The sequence below is a fragment of the Hypanus sabinus genome, chromosome 6, assembly GCF_030144855.1.
Source record: "Hypanus sabinus isolate sHypSab1 chromosome 6, sHypSab1.hap1, whole genome shotgun sequence".
Classification (NCBI taxonomy): domain Eukaryota; kingdom Metazoa; phylum Chordata; class Chondrichthyes; order Myliobatiformes; family Dasyatidae; genus Hypanus; species Hypanus sabinus.
Genome location: NC_082711.1, coordinates 118,717,330 through 118,733,708, shown reverse-complemented (window position 1 = coordinate 118,733,708; position 16,379 = coordinate 118,717,330). Strand labels below are relative to the sequence as shown.

Genomic DNA, 16,379 nt, shown 5'->3' with positions numbered 1-16,379 from the left:
GGGGCAAGTACTATCCTTAGCTTTCAAGAACTGATCTTGATATAATATTGATAAACACTCTCTTTTCTACTTTAGAGTGAGATCAGCTTGTAAAGCCTACGGGGTTCCCTGAGGTCAGATTTAAAGGACCATCCCATTTTAAGTTGGATACAGGGTGCTCCAAAACAGATAGTGTCATATATCTATGATAAATTAAACTCACAGAATTATATGCCCACATCAGGAATGAAAGCCTGGGATAGGGACATATCTGAATTGGGACAAGACTTAGACTGGGATGGGATTTGGGATATTGCTGCCGGTGCTTCGAAAAACCCAAATCATCGGTATATAGACTTGAAATTTTGTCATGGAGCATATCTAACACCAAGAATTAGACATCATATGGAACTGGTTTCTGACCCATATTGCTCATTTTGCCCCCACGGAACCATTGGCTCTTTTATACATGTTGTATGGGAATGTCCAGGGGTTTTGGTTTGTGGGGGAAGATTATCAGTACTCTTACAGAACTAATGGGGGTACAATTACCAATGGACCCCACTGTACATCTTCTAAATGCTGACTCACCTTTCCCTTACGGAAAAAACATGCAAAGTCTGGCTGGCAGGTCTGACTGCAGCTAAGAAGATTGTAGTCCGGCTTTGGAAACCTCCCCATGATATTTCATATATTCACTGGCTTCAGAGCTTTATAGACATTTCTTACTTGGAACTTCCATCAGCAAGAGTAAATGATGCACGACCAAACACAATCTTAATGTGGACATATTTGATATCTAACTAAAAAGATCTTTTGTTAAAATAGGAATGCTTTGTCTGTGTATGCACTACTATGCAGTTGGTGGGTGGAGGGGAGGGGGTAGAGGGGGGATGGTGAGGAAGGTTGGGGGGTGGCTGGGTTAAATAGTCAAAATGTAATTGGTAATTGGTTGTATTGAATGTAATTTGTTGGTGTTCCACTAAAAAATTAGTAAAAAAAAAAGGATGCTCTTTATCGACTGCAGCTTGACATTCAATAGCATTGTCCACTGAAAACTAATTAGTAAGCTTCAAAACCTTGGCCTCAATACCTCCTTGATTATAATTTGATCCTCGGTTACCTCACTTGCAGACCCTAGTCAGATCAGATTAGAAACACCCCCTCCTCCAAAATCTCCATTAGCTCAGGTTCACCTCAGGCTGTGTGCTTAGACCTCTGCTCTACTTGCCTTACACTTGTGATGGTGTGGCTAAACTGTATGTTCAAGTTTGTTTACGACACCGCTGTTATAGGGGGAATCAAAGGTGATGACAAATCAACATACAGGAGGGAGATTGAAAATCTGGCTGGTTGGTGCCATAACAACAACCTCTCACTCAATATCAGCAAGACCCACGAGCTGATTATTGACCTCAGGAGGAGAAATCCAGAGGTCCAGGATCCAGTCCTCATGGGAGGATCAGAGGCAGAGGGGGGTCAGCAACTTTAAATTCCTCTAGATTATTATTTCGAGAGACCTGCCCTCATGGCAGGCCGCAGGGTTCCCGGGCAGGGCTGCCTCTCAGGCGGGAGCACAGAGGCCTGGGTCAGTCACGGATACCTGGGCAGGTGTGGGGCACAATCCATGGCAAATGAGGGGAGGAAAGGGTAGGAGTCCCTAGGGCGGGCCGTATAGATCCCGGGCAGGGCCACCTCCCAGGCAGAAAACACAGAGGCCTGGGCCAGTCACAGACACCTGGGCAGGTGCAGGTCACAACCCTTAGGGAGCAATAGGTGGAAGGAGCAGAACCCCCACCAGGCATCAGCAGTCCAGCCGGACCTGCCCGACAGAGGCAACGGGTAGGAAGGGGCAGAGCCCCTGTTGGGCAGCGGTAATATGGCCAGACCCATCCGACAGAGGCAACAGGTAAGAAGCTGGGTCCAGGGAAAGCAGCAGAACTACAGTGATCCACCGCGTACATTGGTAAATTGGGAAAGGCAACCAACAGCATGGCAGTGCAAGCAAGTAGAATAAGGCAGAACAGCAGAACCAGCACACAGGAGAGAAGCAGGGGAACAAGGCCAACCAGATAGAGCATATACAGGATAGGCCAGGCCAGCAACCAGGGCAGAACAGGACACAGACAGGATTCAGAGCTGACAGTCCAGGTACAGAACAGACAAATGCAGAACAAAACAACCACCCACCCAGTCTCTGTCCCACGGCCCCTTATAAACACCTGCAGCCAAATTAGCCACAGGTGTGCATCTTTGATCCGGGATGATCTTAACAGGCTCAAAGGGGCCAGGAGGGACAGCTGCAAGACCCGGAGTCCAGAGCACTCGGACCGGATCGAGATCCAGAACGTGGATTCCGGACCGGAACGGACCCTGACACTCACACACAGTGCGTAAAACAAAATATTACCATTAATAAGTTAATAAAATGTAATTATATGTGCATGTAGAGCACAGCACAGGTAAACAATATAATAAACAGGTAAACAGTGAACAGGTGAACAGTAAATGAATACGGTTATCTCTCGGGGTCTGAGGAAGACTACATTGTGCAGGGTGGCAGTATGTTTTTTACGAGACCAAGTTGTGAGTTCGACATCAACCCAGCATGGATGGAGAGCACGCTCGGGGGCGGCCTGTCACTGGATTGAACTGGGGAATCTCCATTCTTGAGCCTGGCGCTGATCTCACTGTGACACAAGCTGACCTTTTGCACAATGTAACCAGTGCGTGAAAGATATTAAAGTGGAAGAGCCTTGCACAGAGACGATCCCACTCTCTCGGCCTCAGAAGTCAGGATCCAGTGGCACAAAGAATCATTACATCTGGCATCTTCCTTGGCTGCATTGGATGGTCGCATCTTCTTAAGTGCTCTGCCGCACCCTACACACTCCACAATGCGCTGCTCCAATGCCTTCTCAGCCATTGAACCCTGAACAGTAAACTGTGAACAGGTCGCTGTCCGAGTGAGATCTTGGTCATCGGGACTGGAGAGAACGGGCGAAGAAGTCAGAGTAAGTTGGTAGAGGGAAGTGAAGGAGTACAACCTGAAAAGCTGATAGATGAAGCCAGATGAGGGGGAAGCCAGACTATTGGAAAGCTGGGCAATGATTCTATGATCTGCGTTAAGGAGGGAGAGAACACATTGAGATTGTTAAAACTGGTAATGACTCCATTCAGACAGCAGGATGATGGCTGCCTTGCACCACACAAAGAGCATTTTCCCCATCACTGGGAATCTCACAACAGCAACTTTATGGTCAGCCTGTCACACTCCTGGGCTGTTGAAGGGTAGTGAACAACTCTCCAAATCTTCCCACAATGAAACCAAAGGGATCAGAGCCCCACCCCTGACTAAAATCTGGAACTGTACAAGAAGCGGGTAGAACTTCAAACTAAATTTGACCTTATTTCCACTCAACCAGTTCAACGTCAACTTCTTGAAAGCAAGAGCCGATTTTATATTCATGGTGATAAACCTGGCAAGATCTTAGTTAACCAACTGAGACGCTCGAAAGCTAAACAACATATTACAAAAATGCGAATGGGAAATGGGAATATTACTTCGAATCATTCTGAAATTAGTGATACATTTTAAGAATGATACTCCACTTTACACCTCCGAATCTTTAAATGATAATATTTCTGTTGACCATTTTTTAAATAGTTTGAATATTCCTTTGCTCTCCTCTGACTTTAAAGTATACCTCAATGAACCTTTATTACTAGAAGAAATATCCACTGCCATGTCTGCACTGCAGTTGGGTAAATCTCCTGGACCTGATGGGTTTTCTGCAGAATTTTATAAATCATTTTCTTCACTACTTTCATCTCAGTTAATTTTAGTTCTATCTGATTCATTTAAACATGGTAAATTGTCACTATCATTTAATGAGGCATGTATTATTCTTTTAGCTAAAAAAGGTAAAGATCCAACAAATTTATATTGCTATATAAATATATATCTGCTATATTTATGTCCCACTGTTTCTGTTTTGACCAACTCTCAGCAATCCCAGTCTTTTAGCCTTAAACGTGGCACTCGACAAGGATGCCCTTTAAGTCCCTTACTTTGAACAAAACAAAAGAGATGGTTGTTGACTTCAGGAGGGCACGGAGCGACCACTCCCCACTGAACATCGACGGCTCCTCGGTAGAGATAGTTAAGATCACCAAATTTGGTGTTCATCTGGCGGAGAATCTCACCTGGTCCCTCAACACCAGCTCCATAGCAAAGAAAGCCAAGCAGCGTCTCTACTTTCTGCGAAGGCTGAGGAAAGTCCATCTCCCACCCCCCCCAATCCTCATCACATTCTACTGGGGTTGTATTGAGAGCATCCTGAGCAGATGCATCACTGTCTAGTTTGGAAATTGCACCATCTTGGATCACAAGACCCTGCAGCGGATAGTGAGGTCAGCTGAGAAGGTCATCTTCCTGTCATTACAGACCTTTAGACTACACGCTGCATCTGCAAGGCAAACAGCATTATGAAAGAACCCATGCACCCCTCATACAATCTATTCTCCCACTTGCCATTTGGGAAAAGGCACCGGAGCATTCGGGCTCTCACAACCAGACTATGTAACAGTTTCTTCCCCCAAACTATCAGTCTCCTCAATACCCAGAGACTGGACTGACAGCAACTTACTGCCCTCTACTGTGCCTATTGTCTTGTCTATTATTTATTGTAATGCCCACACTGTTTTGTGCACTTTATGCAGTCCTGGGTAGGTCTGTAATCTGGTGTGGTTCTTTTTTCTGTGTTGTTCTCATGTATTTCAGTGTAGTTTTTGTACAGTTTCAGGTAACACCTGAAAAACGTTGTCTCGTTTTTACTGTGTACTGTACCTGCAGTTATGGTTGAAATGGCAATAAAAAGTGACTTGAATTTGAACTTGAACTTTTGATTTGGCTAGAGAGCCACTGGTGATCGCGTTTCGAAGTCATCCTGAATTTATGGGGATTTGGAGGGGAGGTGTTGAGCATAAAGTTTCTCTTTGTGCCAACAATCAGTTACTTTTTGTATCAAATCCATCCACTTCCTTAATCTCAATGTTTTTATTTCTTGATCAATTCAGCCAGCTTTCTGGTTATAAACATAATTTACATAAGAGTGAACTCTTCCCGATTAATAGAGAAGCACAAGCATTGGTATTTCATGACCTCCCTTTTAAAGTAGTTAATAATCTATTTACTTATTTACTTACCTTGGTATTACAGTAACAAGGAACTTCAAGAATCTTTTTTTTGAGAAAATTTTGCGAATCTTTTAAATTCTACAAAACAGAGTTTTACACAATGGTCACCCTTACCTATGTCCCTGGTAGGTTGAATTAATGTTATTAAAATGTATATCCATCCTAAATTTTTACACTTATTTCAGTTTTTACCAGATTTTATTTCTAAAGCTTTTTTTGAATCGTTAGATTCTATCATTTTGTCCTATCTAAGGAAGGGTAAACATTCTAGACGTAATAAAGCTTACCTCCAAAAATCAAAAAAGGATGTGGCATGGCTTTGCCTTACTTCCGTTTATATTATTGGGCAGCCAATATTTGCTGTCTTACTTTTTGGTCCTTTTTTTATAATCAGTCTGACTGTCTAAAATAGGTGACAATGGAGTTGAACTCTACTAAGGATATCTCTATTTCTGCACTTGTCTCTTGCCTAGACTAATTGTTAAACTTCTTATTAGACATATTCTGAGAATATGGGCTCAGTTTAGAAAATATATTGGCTTTCGTGGTTTCTCTCTCTCTACTATTTTACACAACCATCTTTTCCTACCTTCTATGCAAGACTCAACATTTCATGATTGGTATAGAAAGGGCACTAGGTGCTTTGAAGATCTTTTCATAAATAATCGTTTTGCAACTTTTCAACAACTGTCTGTAAAGTTTAATCTACCTAATACCCATTTCTTTAGATACCTTCAAATTAGACATTTCATTAACCCTTTATTATCTAATTTTCCTGAGATGCCTGAGAAAAACATTGTGGACCTCTTTCTTTGTATTAATCCATTTGGTAAAGGCTTAATATCTTTTATTCATGATAAATTAGTGATATTGAGGTGTGCCCCCTTTGATAAAATTAGAACTGCCTGGGAGCATGATTGAAATATTTCTTTATCTGATGCGGTATAGGATTCAATTCTAAAGTCAGTTAATTCAACCTCTTTATGTGCTCGCCACTGTCTTTTACAGTTTAAGGTAGTACATAGGGCTCAGATTTCTAAAACTCAATTGTCACAGTTTTATCCTGACATTAGTCCTGTTTGTGACAAGTGTAAAGGGGGCGATGTTCCTCTTATCCATATGTAGTGGGCTTGTCCTAGTCTAGAGGAATTCTGGGGAGAAGTTTTTTTATCTTTATCCCATATTCTTAATTGCCACTTAGAACATAATCCATTGATTGCTCTTTTTGGTACCTTGCGTGAGGCAGACATGCATTTGAATCCGATTGAGCGTCAAACATTATCTTTTGCCTATCTTTTGGCTAGATGCTTAATTCTCCTTAGATGAAGAGATGTCGCCCCACCCACTCATGCTCAATGGCTTAATGATACTATGTCCTGTTTAGACCTTGAAAAATTTCATTACTCACTTCTCAAGTTGGACATAAAGTGTCAAAAGGTGTGGTGACCTTTTCTTGAATACTTTAAAACTTGCCTTTAGATTAAGTTTATTCTTTTAAATCCCTTACTTTCAGTAATTTTTCTCTCTGTATGTTTTATGGTTTCTTTTTGATGGAAATTACTTCATACTTTTGGTAAGAGGCATTACTATTATTTTTTTATTTATATTTACAGTTTTGTGGGGTTGAATGCTCCAATAATTTTTTTTACATATTGTAATAGTCAGCCTGGAGTTTCATTGTGGGAGGGAGGGAGGGGAGGATACTAACTTTATATGATTTTATTCTGGGTGCTGTTTCCTTATTGTTACAAATTATATAATTGATATGCTTATTTTGCACTGTATTAATCTTCACTTTGTTGTTGGGTTTTTTGTCAGTAGTTGCTTTGTAGAAATGCATAAAAAGTTAATAAGAAAAAGAGAGCAGACCCCACCCCATTCCGACTCCTTAAAGGGCCATCAGAAGGCCTTGGTGGGCAGAATTAAGGAAAACCCCCAGGCAATCTACCAGTATGAGAAGAGCAAGAGTAAAAGCCGTGAAAGAATCAGACCTATCAAGTGTGACAGTGGGAAAGTGTGTATGGAACCAGAGGAAATAGCGGAGGTACTTAACAAATACTTTACTTCAGTATTCACTATGGAAAAGGATCTTGGCAATTGTAGGGATGGCTTGCAGCAGACTGAAAAGCTTGAGCATGTAGATATGCAGAAAGAGGATGTGATGGAGCTTTTAGAAAGCATCAAGTTGGATAAGTCACCAGAACCAGATGAGATGTACCCCAGGCTACCGTGGGAGGAGAGGGAGGAGATTGCTGAGCCTCTGGTGATGATCGTTACATCATGAATGCTGGCAGGAGAGGTTGTGGAGGATTGGAAGGTTGCAGATGTTGTTCCTTTATTCAAGAAAGGGAGTAGTGATAGCCCAGGAAATTATAGACCAGTGAGTCTTACCTCAGTGGTTGGTAAGTTGGTGGACAAGATCCTGAGAGGCAGAATTTATGAACATTTGGAGAGGTATAATATGATTAGGAATAGTCAGCATGGCTTTGTCAAGGGCAGGTCATGCCTTATGAGCCTGATTGAATTTTTTGTGGATGTGACTAAACACATTGAATAAGGTAGTGCAGTAGATGTAGTGTATATGGATTTCAGCAAGGCATTTGATAAGGTTCCCCATGCAAGGTCATATTGAGAAAGTAAGGAGGCGTGGGATCCATGGAGACATTGCTTTGTGAATCCAGAATTGGCTTGTCCACAAAAGGCAAAGAGTGGTTATAGACGGGTCATATTCTGCGTGTAGGTCGGTCACCAGTGGAGTGCTTCAGGGATCTGTTCTGGGGCCCTTACTCCTTGTGATTTTTATAAATGTCCTGGATGAGGATGTGGGGGGATGGGTTAGTAAGTTTGCTGATGACACAAAGGTTGGAGATGTCATGGATAGTGTGGAGGGCTGTCAAAGGATACAGCGGGACATTGATAGGATATAAAACTGGGCTGAGAAGTGGAAGCTGGAGTTCAACCCAGATAAGTATGAGGTGGTTCATTTTGGTAGGTTAAATATGATGGAAGAATATAGTATTAATGGTAAGACTCTTCGCAATATGGAGGATCAGAGTGATATTAGGGTCTGTGTCCATCGGACGCTCAAAGCAGCTGAGTAAGTTGACTCTGTGGTTAAGAAGCCATACGGTGCATTGGCCTTCATCAATTGTGGAAGTGATTTTGGAGCCGAGAGGTAATGTTGCAGCTATATAGGACCCTGGACAGACCCCACTTGGAGTACTGTGCTCAGTTCTGGTTGCCTCACTACAGGATGTGGAAGCTATAGAAATGATTCAGAGGAGATTTACAAGGATGTTGCCTGGATTGGGGAGCATGCCTTATGCGAATAAGTTGAGTGAACTCGGCCTTTTCTCCTTGTAGCGAAGGAGGATGAGAGGTGACCTGACAGAGTTGTACAAGATGATGAAAGGAAATGATCTTGTGGATAGTCATAGGCTTTTTCCCAGGGCTGAAATTGTTGCCACAAGAGGACATAGGTTTAAGGTGCTGGGGACTAGGTACAGAGGAGATGTCAGGGGTACAGATGAGTGCGTGGAATGGGTTGCCAGCAACAATGGTGGAGGCAGATATGATAGAATCTATGGGGTACATAACACTTCCCTCCAAGAAAGCAAGATTTTGATCAAAGAGCAATTTTTTTAAAAACTGTAGATTACAGAATATAAAGCAAAACATATGTGATTAACGTGTAGCACATTACAGAAGCGTATACAAATACCAGTTTCTATTTTATTCTTAAACTTATCATCCAGACAATCAATCCACCATGTTATTGCCTTTACCTTTCACCTAGTTTGTTACAAAATCAAATTCCTGCAAAACCAGATCTTGTTATATTCAAAATGGAGTTTGATCACCCATTTTCTCTCTTCCCCTTCACCACAGAACACTTAACCATCACATGATCAGCTCAAACAGGGGTTTCAAGGATGGCCTGAACTTCACCCTGCACAGGTGCCAACCCATCACTCATGTTTTCTAAACTAAGCCCATTCGCTGAACTTCCAAACAAGTCCTTTGTTGCAAACAAGTCATTAAATCTATCTCCAAGATCTTTAGTTCTCTATTTTTCCATAATAACACTTGCAGATGGCCTCTCTTGGTCAAAACAACACTTCCCTTTGTTTTGAGAAGTCTCCAAACTCTGTCTTTCCAAATCACAAATTTGAAGAACATCACCAAGTTGTTTATCTTTAAATTCCAAAACATAGTTAAACAAATCAACATCTACCGTCTCAGCATCTGAGAGAGCTGTTTCTCTCAGCGAGGTCAAAGGTCTTGAAACCAATCCAGACTTTACAAGTACTTTATACAAAAGTCCAGAAACAGCACCCCTCTCAATATCTTCAGTAACATTTACCTCACCAGTTTTCATCTCATCACCAACTTTTAGAATGCCATCTAACTGAAGTGACTGAGAATGCTCAATTTCCACTGGTACCAAGGTTAAACCCTTATTCACTGAACCAAGTCCATCTGACACAAAAGGACGGCATTCCTTTTCAACTGAGTCCTTGACTGAGTTTCAACACAAGGTTCAGTACCCTGTGAATTCACGGGTACTTCAAAAACCTGAACACAGATAAACAGGCCAGCGGCCTCTTCTTGGCTTTCATTACTAGTCCCAATTCCAAATTGCAGTTCCGAGCTACTCTCTTGGAAGCTCTCATTTGGGATAAACTTAACCTTAGGGTTTAAAGCAAACTCATCTGCCAATTTAGCAGTCTCAGAAAGGGTCACAGCCTCTTCCCCAAAATGCAGGAAGTACTTGTCAACTTCTGCTTCATTAAATGGAGGTACCAACTTAATTTATCGACTGACTCTAAACCCATCATTAAGATCTGACACTTGACCTCTTTACTGCCATTTCTGCATCTCAAACACTCTCTGTTTTTCTGCTCCTCTAGCTTCATATTGCCTCTGCTTTTCTGCTTCATCAACCTTGAGTTGTTTTTGTTGCAATGTATTCTCCATCTTTAATTTTTCTAACTGAAGCTGAACCTCCACCTCAGTAGGTTTACTTTCAGCAAACATTTCCAACACATCCTCTTCAAACTTTCCCTTAGATATATAATACTGTGCTATTAACATCTGCATCTGAGCATTCTTCATTCTAGTGGTCACCTTAAGTTTTAACTCATGAGCAATTCCCAACAGTACTTCCCTCTTAGCATCATCCAACACTTCAGGGGTTGGTTCTGCCAGAAACTTACAGACCTCAAATTTCATTGTTGCTGATTTTCCACTCAAGTAAATCAGAAGGGATTTTCCCCAACCAGATCGACCATTAATCACTCAATTAAGCCCCCAACAAATTAAAATGACTACAACCAATTTGTTCATATCCCAGACGCAGGCCTCAATTTTGTTACATACCCTGTAACGGGTTAAAAGAACCAGTGAGGCCAAGGTTTGTCATGGTCACATTCACTTCCAACAGTTTAATACTTAATTCCAGCACCGGAGTGACTCTCACTCTCACTCATCCCCTCCACATCCTTTTCACTTCAGAGCGGAATGCTTTAAATTGGCCTGATTAAACTGAGCCCATACCAATACCACGCACCTTTCTCAGGACGGTGCGGATGGACTCCACAAGCAATAGCAGTTGTGATTTTATTGCAGTACCCACCAAAGCTGTCACAATCACAAACCCTACTGTAGGGTCTGGGCACACACAGGCGGGCTGTGGAGTAGGTCAGCAATCACGCTCGTGAGAATGAACCTTCCAGCGAATTAATTTTTCATTATGGTGGCATTTAACTCACTTCCTCTTGTTAGGAACATAGAAAACCTACGGCACAATACAGGCCCTTTAGCTCACAAAGCTGTGCTGAACATACCTTAGAAATTACCTAGAGCTACACATAGCCCTCTATTTTTCTGAGCTCCATGTACCTGTCCAGCAGTCTCTTAAAAGACCCTTTTGTATCTGCCTACACCACTGTTGCCGGCAGCCCATTCCACACACACACCACTCTCTGCGTTGAAAACTTACCCCTGTCATCTCTTCTGTACCTACTCCCAAGCACCATAAAACTATGCCCTCTCATGCTAGCCATTCCAGCCCTGGGGAAAAGCCTCTGACTATCCACATGATCAATTCTTCTTATCATCTTATACACCTTTATCAGGTCACCTCTCATCCTCCGTCGCTCCAAGGAGAAAAGGCTGAGTTCACTCAACATATTCTCATAAGACATACTTCCCAATCCAGGCAACATCCTTGTAAATCTCCTCTGCACCCTTTTTATGGTTTCCACATCCTTCCTATAGTGAGGCAACCAGAACTGAGAACAGTACTCCAAGTGCGGTCTGACCAGTGTCCTATATAGCAGCAAAATTACATCTCCGCTCCTAAATTAAATTCCACAATTGATGAAGGCCAATACACTGTATGGAGTCAACAGAGTCAACCTGCACAGCTGCATTGAGTGTCCTATGGACTCGGACCCCAAGATGCCTCTGATCTTCTACACGGCCAAGAGTCTTACCATTAATACTATATCCTGCCATCATATTTGACGTACCAAAATGAACCATCTCACACTCATTTGGGTTGAACTCCATCTACCACTTCTCAGCCCAGTTTTGCATCCTACCAATGTCCTGCTGTAACCTCTGACAGCCCTCCACACTATCCACAACACCCTTAACTTGTGTGACATCAGCAAACTTACTAACCTGTCCCTCCACTTCTTCATCCGGGTCATTTATAAAAATCACAGAATAAGGGTCCCAGAACAAATCCCTGAGGCACACAACTGGTCACTGACCTCCATGCAGAATATTACCCGTCTACAACCACTCTTTGCCTTCTGTGGGCAAATTAGTTCTGGATCCACAAAGCAATGGCCCCTTGGATGCCATGCCTCCTTACTTTCTCAATAAGCCTTGCATGGGATACCTTGTCAGATGCTTTGCTGAAATCCATTTACACTACATCTACTGCTCTACTTTCATCAATGTATTTAGTCACATCCTCAGAAAATTCAATCAGACTCGTAAGGCATGATCTGCCTTTGACAAAACCATGCTGACTATTCCTAATTATATTATGTTTCTACAAATGTTCATAAATCCTGCCTCTCAGGATCTTGTCCATCAACTTATCAACCACTGAAGTAAGACTCACTGGCCTGTAACTTCCTGGGCTATCTTTACTCCCTTTCTTGAATAATAGAACAGCATCCAAAACCCTCCAATCCGCTGGTACCTCTCCCACCCCCATTTATGATGCAAAGATCATCGCCAGAGGCTCAGCAATCTCCTCCCTTGCCTCCCACAGTAGCCTGGGGTACATCCCTTCCAGTCCCTGTGACTTATCCAACTTGATGCTTTCCAAAAGCTCCAGCACATCCTCTTTCTTAATATTTTCATGCTCAAGCTTTTCAGTCTGCTGCAAGTCATCCCTACAATCACTAAGATCCTTTTCCATAGTGAATACTGAAGCAAAGTAATCATTAATTACCTCTGCTATCTCCGGTTCCATACACACTTTTCCACTGTCACACTTGGTTGGTCCTATTCTCTCAGGTCTTGTTCAGATGCACAGTGACATGTTGCGCTCTGCTCACCCTGGTACTTGCCTGGATAAAGGACTACCATTTTGTTTGATGCTGTAAAGGAGCGTTATTCACTTAGTGTTTGCAGTCGCTGTGTTGCCTTTTAGCTTTCAGTCTCAGTTAACAGGCCCAATGGCTGAGTGTTTATTGATTTTCTTCTTCTCAAATTCTGCAAAATTTTCATGGAAGTCAGAAATCTGCTGACCTGCTTCAGAGTCTCTCTCTCTTTCTGCACTTGTGCCACCTCTGAACGTTTCGACAGAAGTTCTCAGTGGGAGTGAGGGCAGACCTCCATTCAGGGCCCCAAACAGACCTTCCAGGTGAGACAACACTTCACCTGCAAATCCACTCGAGACATCAATTCTGTCCAGTGCTTCCTCTTCATTGGTGAGACCTGACGTAAATTGGGGGACCGCTTTGTCGAGCATCTCCCCTCCCACCTCCTTCTTATTCTGCCATCTTTCCCTATACTTTCCTATCCCAATGAAGGGTCTCGGTCCCAAATGTCAACTGCTGATCTGCTGAATTTCTCCAGCATTTTCTGTATGTTGCTCTGGATTTCCAGCATCTGCAGAATCTCTTGTTTTTGCCTTCCAAAGTGCCTCCTGATCTGAACATTGATTTCCTGTGACAATGTGCACAGGGGATCAATTCCTTTGAACAACATTTTCTAAACTTAGTATTTCTGTCTTTTTGATCGAGGATAACTTCATGTTTTTCAGCAATGTACTGCACCTGTCATGATCTTACTCACCCCACAGCTTGTCTGTCACTTTAAAACATCATTACACTCACAATACAACTCTAATTCTCACTTCATTTGGTATCATTGTCAAAATTGTAAATATTAGGTTTGGTGTCATCCTCTTGGTCACAGATATGACTGGATACAGTCTGAGGTGTGAGCAATATCATTACAGAACTCCACACTGTGACTATGGGTAGTCTGGGACAGAAACAATGTCCCTACAGTACTCTACTAATACAAGTTGTAAAGGTTTATTCACTCTTTTTTCTCAGAGATAGACAGAATTATCTAATACTCCAGTGTACTAAACTTAGACTAACAGCAGAGAGTGTTTTGTACTGAGAATTACCTGCACTTCCAGGCAGTCTCACTTCGTTGGTCTACTCTCCTTCAGTCAGATTCCTTCTTCTCCAGCGCTTGACCTTTCCCACCCACCTGGCTTCACCTACCACCTCTCAGCTAGCCTCTTTTCCCTCCCCTCATCTTTTTATTCTGGCACCTTCCCCCTTCCCTCTCAGTCCTGAAGTAGTGTCTTGGTCCAAAACTTTGACTCTCTATTCATTTGTGTAGACGCTGCCTGAGCTGCTGAGTTCCACCAGCACTCTGTTTGAGTTGCTTTGGATTCCCTGTGCCCACAGACTTTCTTGTGCTATTAATTCCTGCTGTTTAATGAACAAACTATTTTGATATTGGACTCCATGAAAACGAGGATCAAACCCACTTTATTTATAAAATATATCACGGGGAGTCTGCCTCACAATCAGGGCATCCTGGATTCCAAATAAGCAGTTCTTTCTTTTATACAGTACAGAATGAGATGTTCGTAATTTTCCCTGTTAAAGTTCCCAGATTACTGAATTACTTTGCACATGCCTTTAATTTCATTAATTGTACCAAGGCCTGCATCACGACTGACATGAACAAAGCAACATCATCACTGCTTTAAACCGTTTCTAATGCCCATCTCTATTCCAAAGCTACCAACCTCAGACTCTCTCGTATTCGATTCTCCACCTCACCGTTTATGTCTTTTACCATTTTCAGAAATCCCTTCCTCCACATGGCTCACACCCTCCCATTTACCCCATACAATTTATTTATTGGTTTAGAGATATGACTTGGACAGGTCCTTACGGCCAGACGAGCTACCCAACAAGTTATCCTGAGCTTAACTGCAGGACAATTTACAAGAGCATTTGACCTTCTAACCGGTATGTCTCTGGGCAGTGGGTGGACTCACGGTAAGAACGGAGAAACTTGCTTACACAGGATGCCAGAGTTGACTCTGAACTCCAATGCGCTGAACTGTAAGAGTGTTGCTCTATTCCTCTTTTGTTCAAACTCCCCAAATGCTTCTACCTTCTCCACCAATACCATTCACTTGACCGAGTTCCTTTACCATCTCTCTACCTCCATGACTTCAATTCTCAGGCCTGGCTGCAGAGAATCTTCACTCTGTTCCCCCCATGAGCTCCCTGTGTGATGGAGGAACTGTGGGGCTGATCACTCGTGGGCCAGTAGCCAGACAATGGGCCGCATGACCTGCCCCTGTGTCTGTGATCCTGCAAGCTCTGATTCCTCCTCCGGTCACTGAGCTCACATTCTGACTGCCTCCTCTTGTCTCCTCAGCCAGGACTGGAGCTTCCCCTGCCATCGTGAATGGAACCCTGGGACACTCGGTTTCCTTGCTTCCTTCGATCCCAGTCAGACAGGACATGGATGAGGTTGTGTGGAGAAGGTCATCATCCAGCACAAAGATAGCACGATACTTGGAACGGTCGATTAAATACTTTAATACCAGTTACAACAACCGAATAACTCTTCATTCCGGAAACTTCAGCCTGGAAATCCATGATCTGAGGAAAGAGGATGCTGATGAATACGAGGTCATTGTTACAGCAGGAGATTCAGGAGACGAACGCAGAGAGCGTATCCAACTTAAGGTGTACGGTGAGTAAAACCTCTGTGTAGGGTCCTGGATTAATGGGTGAGGGCAGATCATGTACTGTCTGCCTGTGTCCACATTTGGGCTCACGGTCCCAGTGTAGTGGGGCTGAGACAATGCAGGGCTGGGGGAACACATCCACTGCATCCCTGGAGATGAGGCCAGTGGCCGTGCAGGGTGACCCTGTGGCCCCGAACCTGGAGAAGCAGCATACGGGGAGAAGTGTGGTACAAACACGTACAATTAGAACAGAACCAGAATCAGAATCAGTTTCAATATCACTGGCATATGTCATCAAATTTAGTGTTTCGAGGCAGCAGTACATGATAAAAACACTCCAATTAACAATAAGGAATATATATAAAATTAAATAACCAGTCAAAACAGAGAGCAATGAAAGGAAAAAGTAGTGAGGTCGAGTGAATGGGTTCATTGTTCATCCAGAAATCTGATGGGGGAGGGGAAGAAGCTTTTCCTGAAATGATGAGTGTGTGACTTCAGGCTCCTGTACCTCTTCCCTGATGTAGGCAATGAGAAGTGGGCATGTCCTGGGTAGTGGGGTACTTAATGGTAGATGCCACTTTTTGAAGGTGTCCTCAATGCTGGGGAGGCTAATGCCCATGATGGTAGAGTTTACAACTTTCTGTAGTCACAGGATTGTCTGATTAGACATTTACATGAAGGAGCAGGTGTACGTGTACCTAGTAAAGTGATCTCCACCTTGCTCTATGTACTGTGCACACCCTGTCCCGGGGCACTTCATAATCTCCCCCAGCCCTGCATTGCCTCGGCCCCACTACACCTCAGCTCCATTTGCCACTGCTCTCCCCCGTAGCTGTCATTCTCTATTCTGAAGAGTTTCTGCCCAAAGTGTTGGAGAGTTGAGGACACTGATAGTCATGTAAAAGTAGAGTCAGTGCTCTCTTTATTAGATGGGGGA

The 16,379-nt window shown here is 43.0% G+C and overlaps 1 protein-coding gene across 1 annotated transcript in view; it reads left to right on the top strand.

Moving 5' to 3' along the window:
• The window catches only part of LOC132395786 (SLAM family member 5-like), an 88,687-nt gene that overhangs the window by 16,794 nt on the left and 55,514 nt on the right, over positions 1-16,379 (top strand). The window contains exon 2 of the mRNA XM_059972825.1: positions 15,124-15,444. Within this exon, the coding sequence (XP_059828808.1) occupies positions 15,124-15,444 (321 nt within the window). The remainder of the gene's footprint in view (positions 1-15,123; positions 15,445-16,379) is intronic.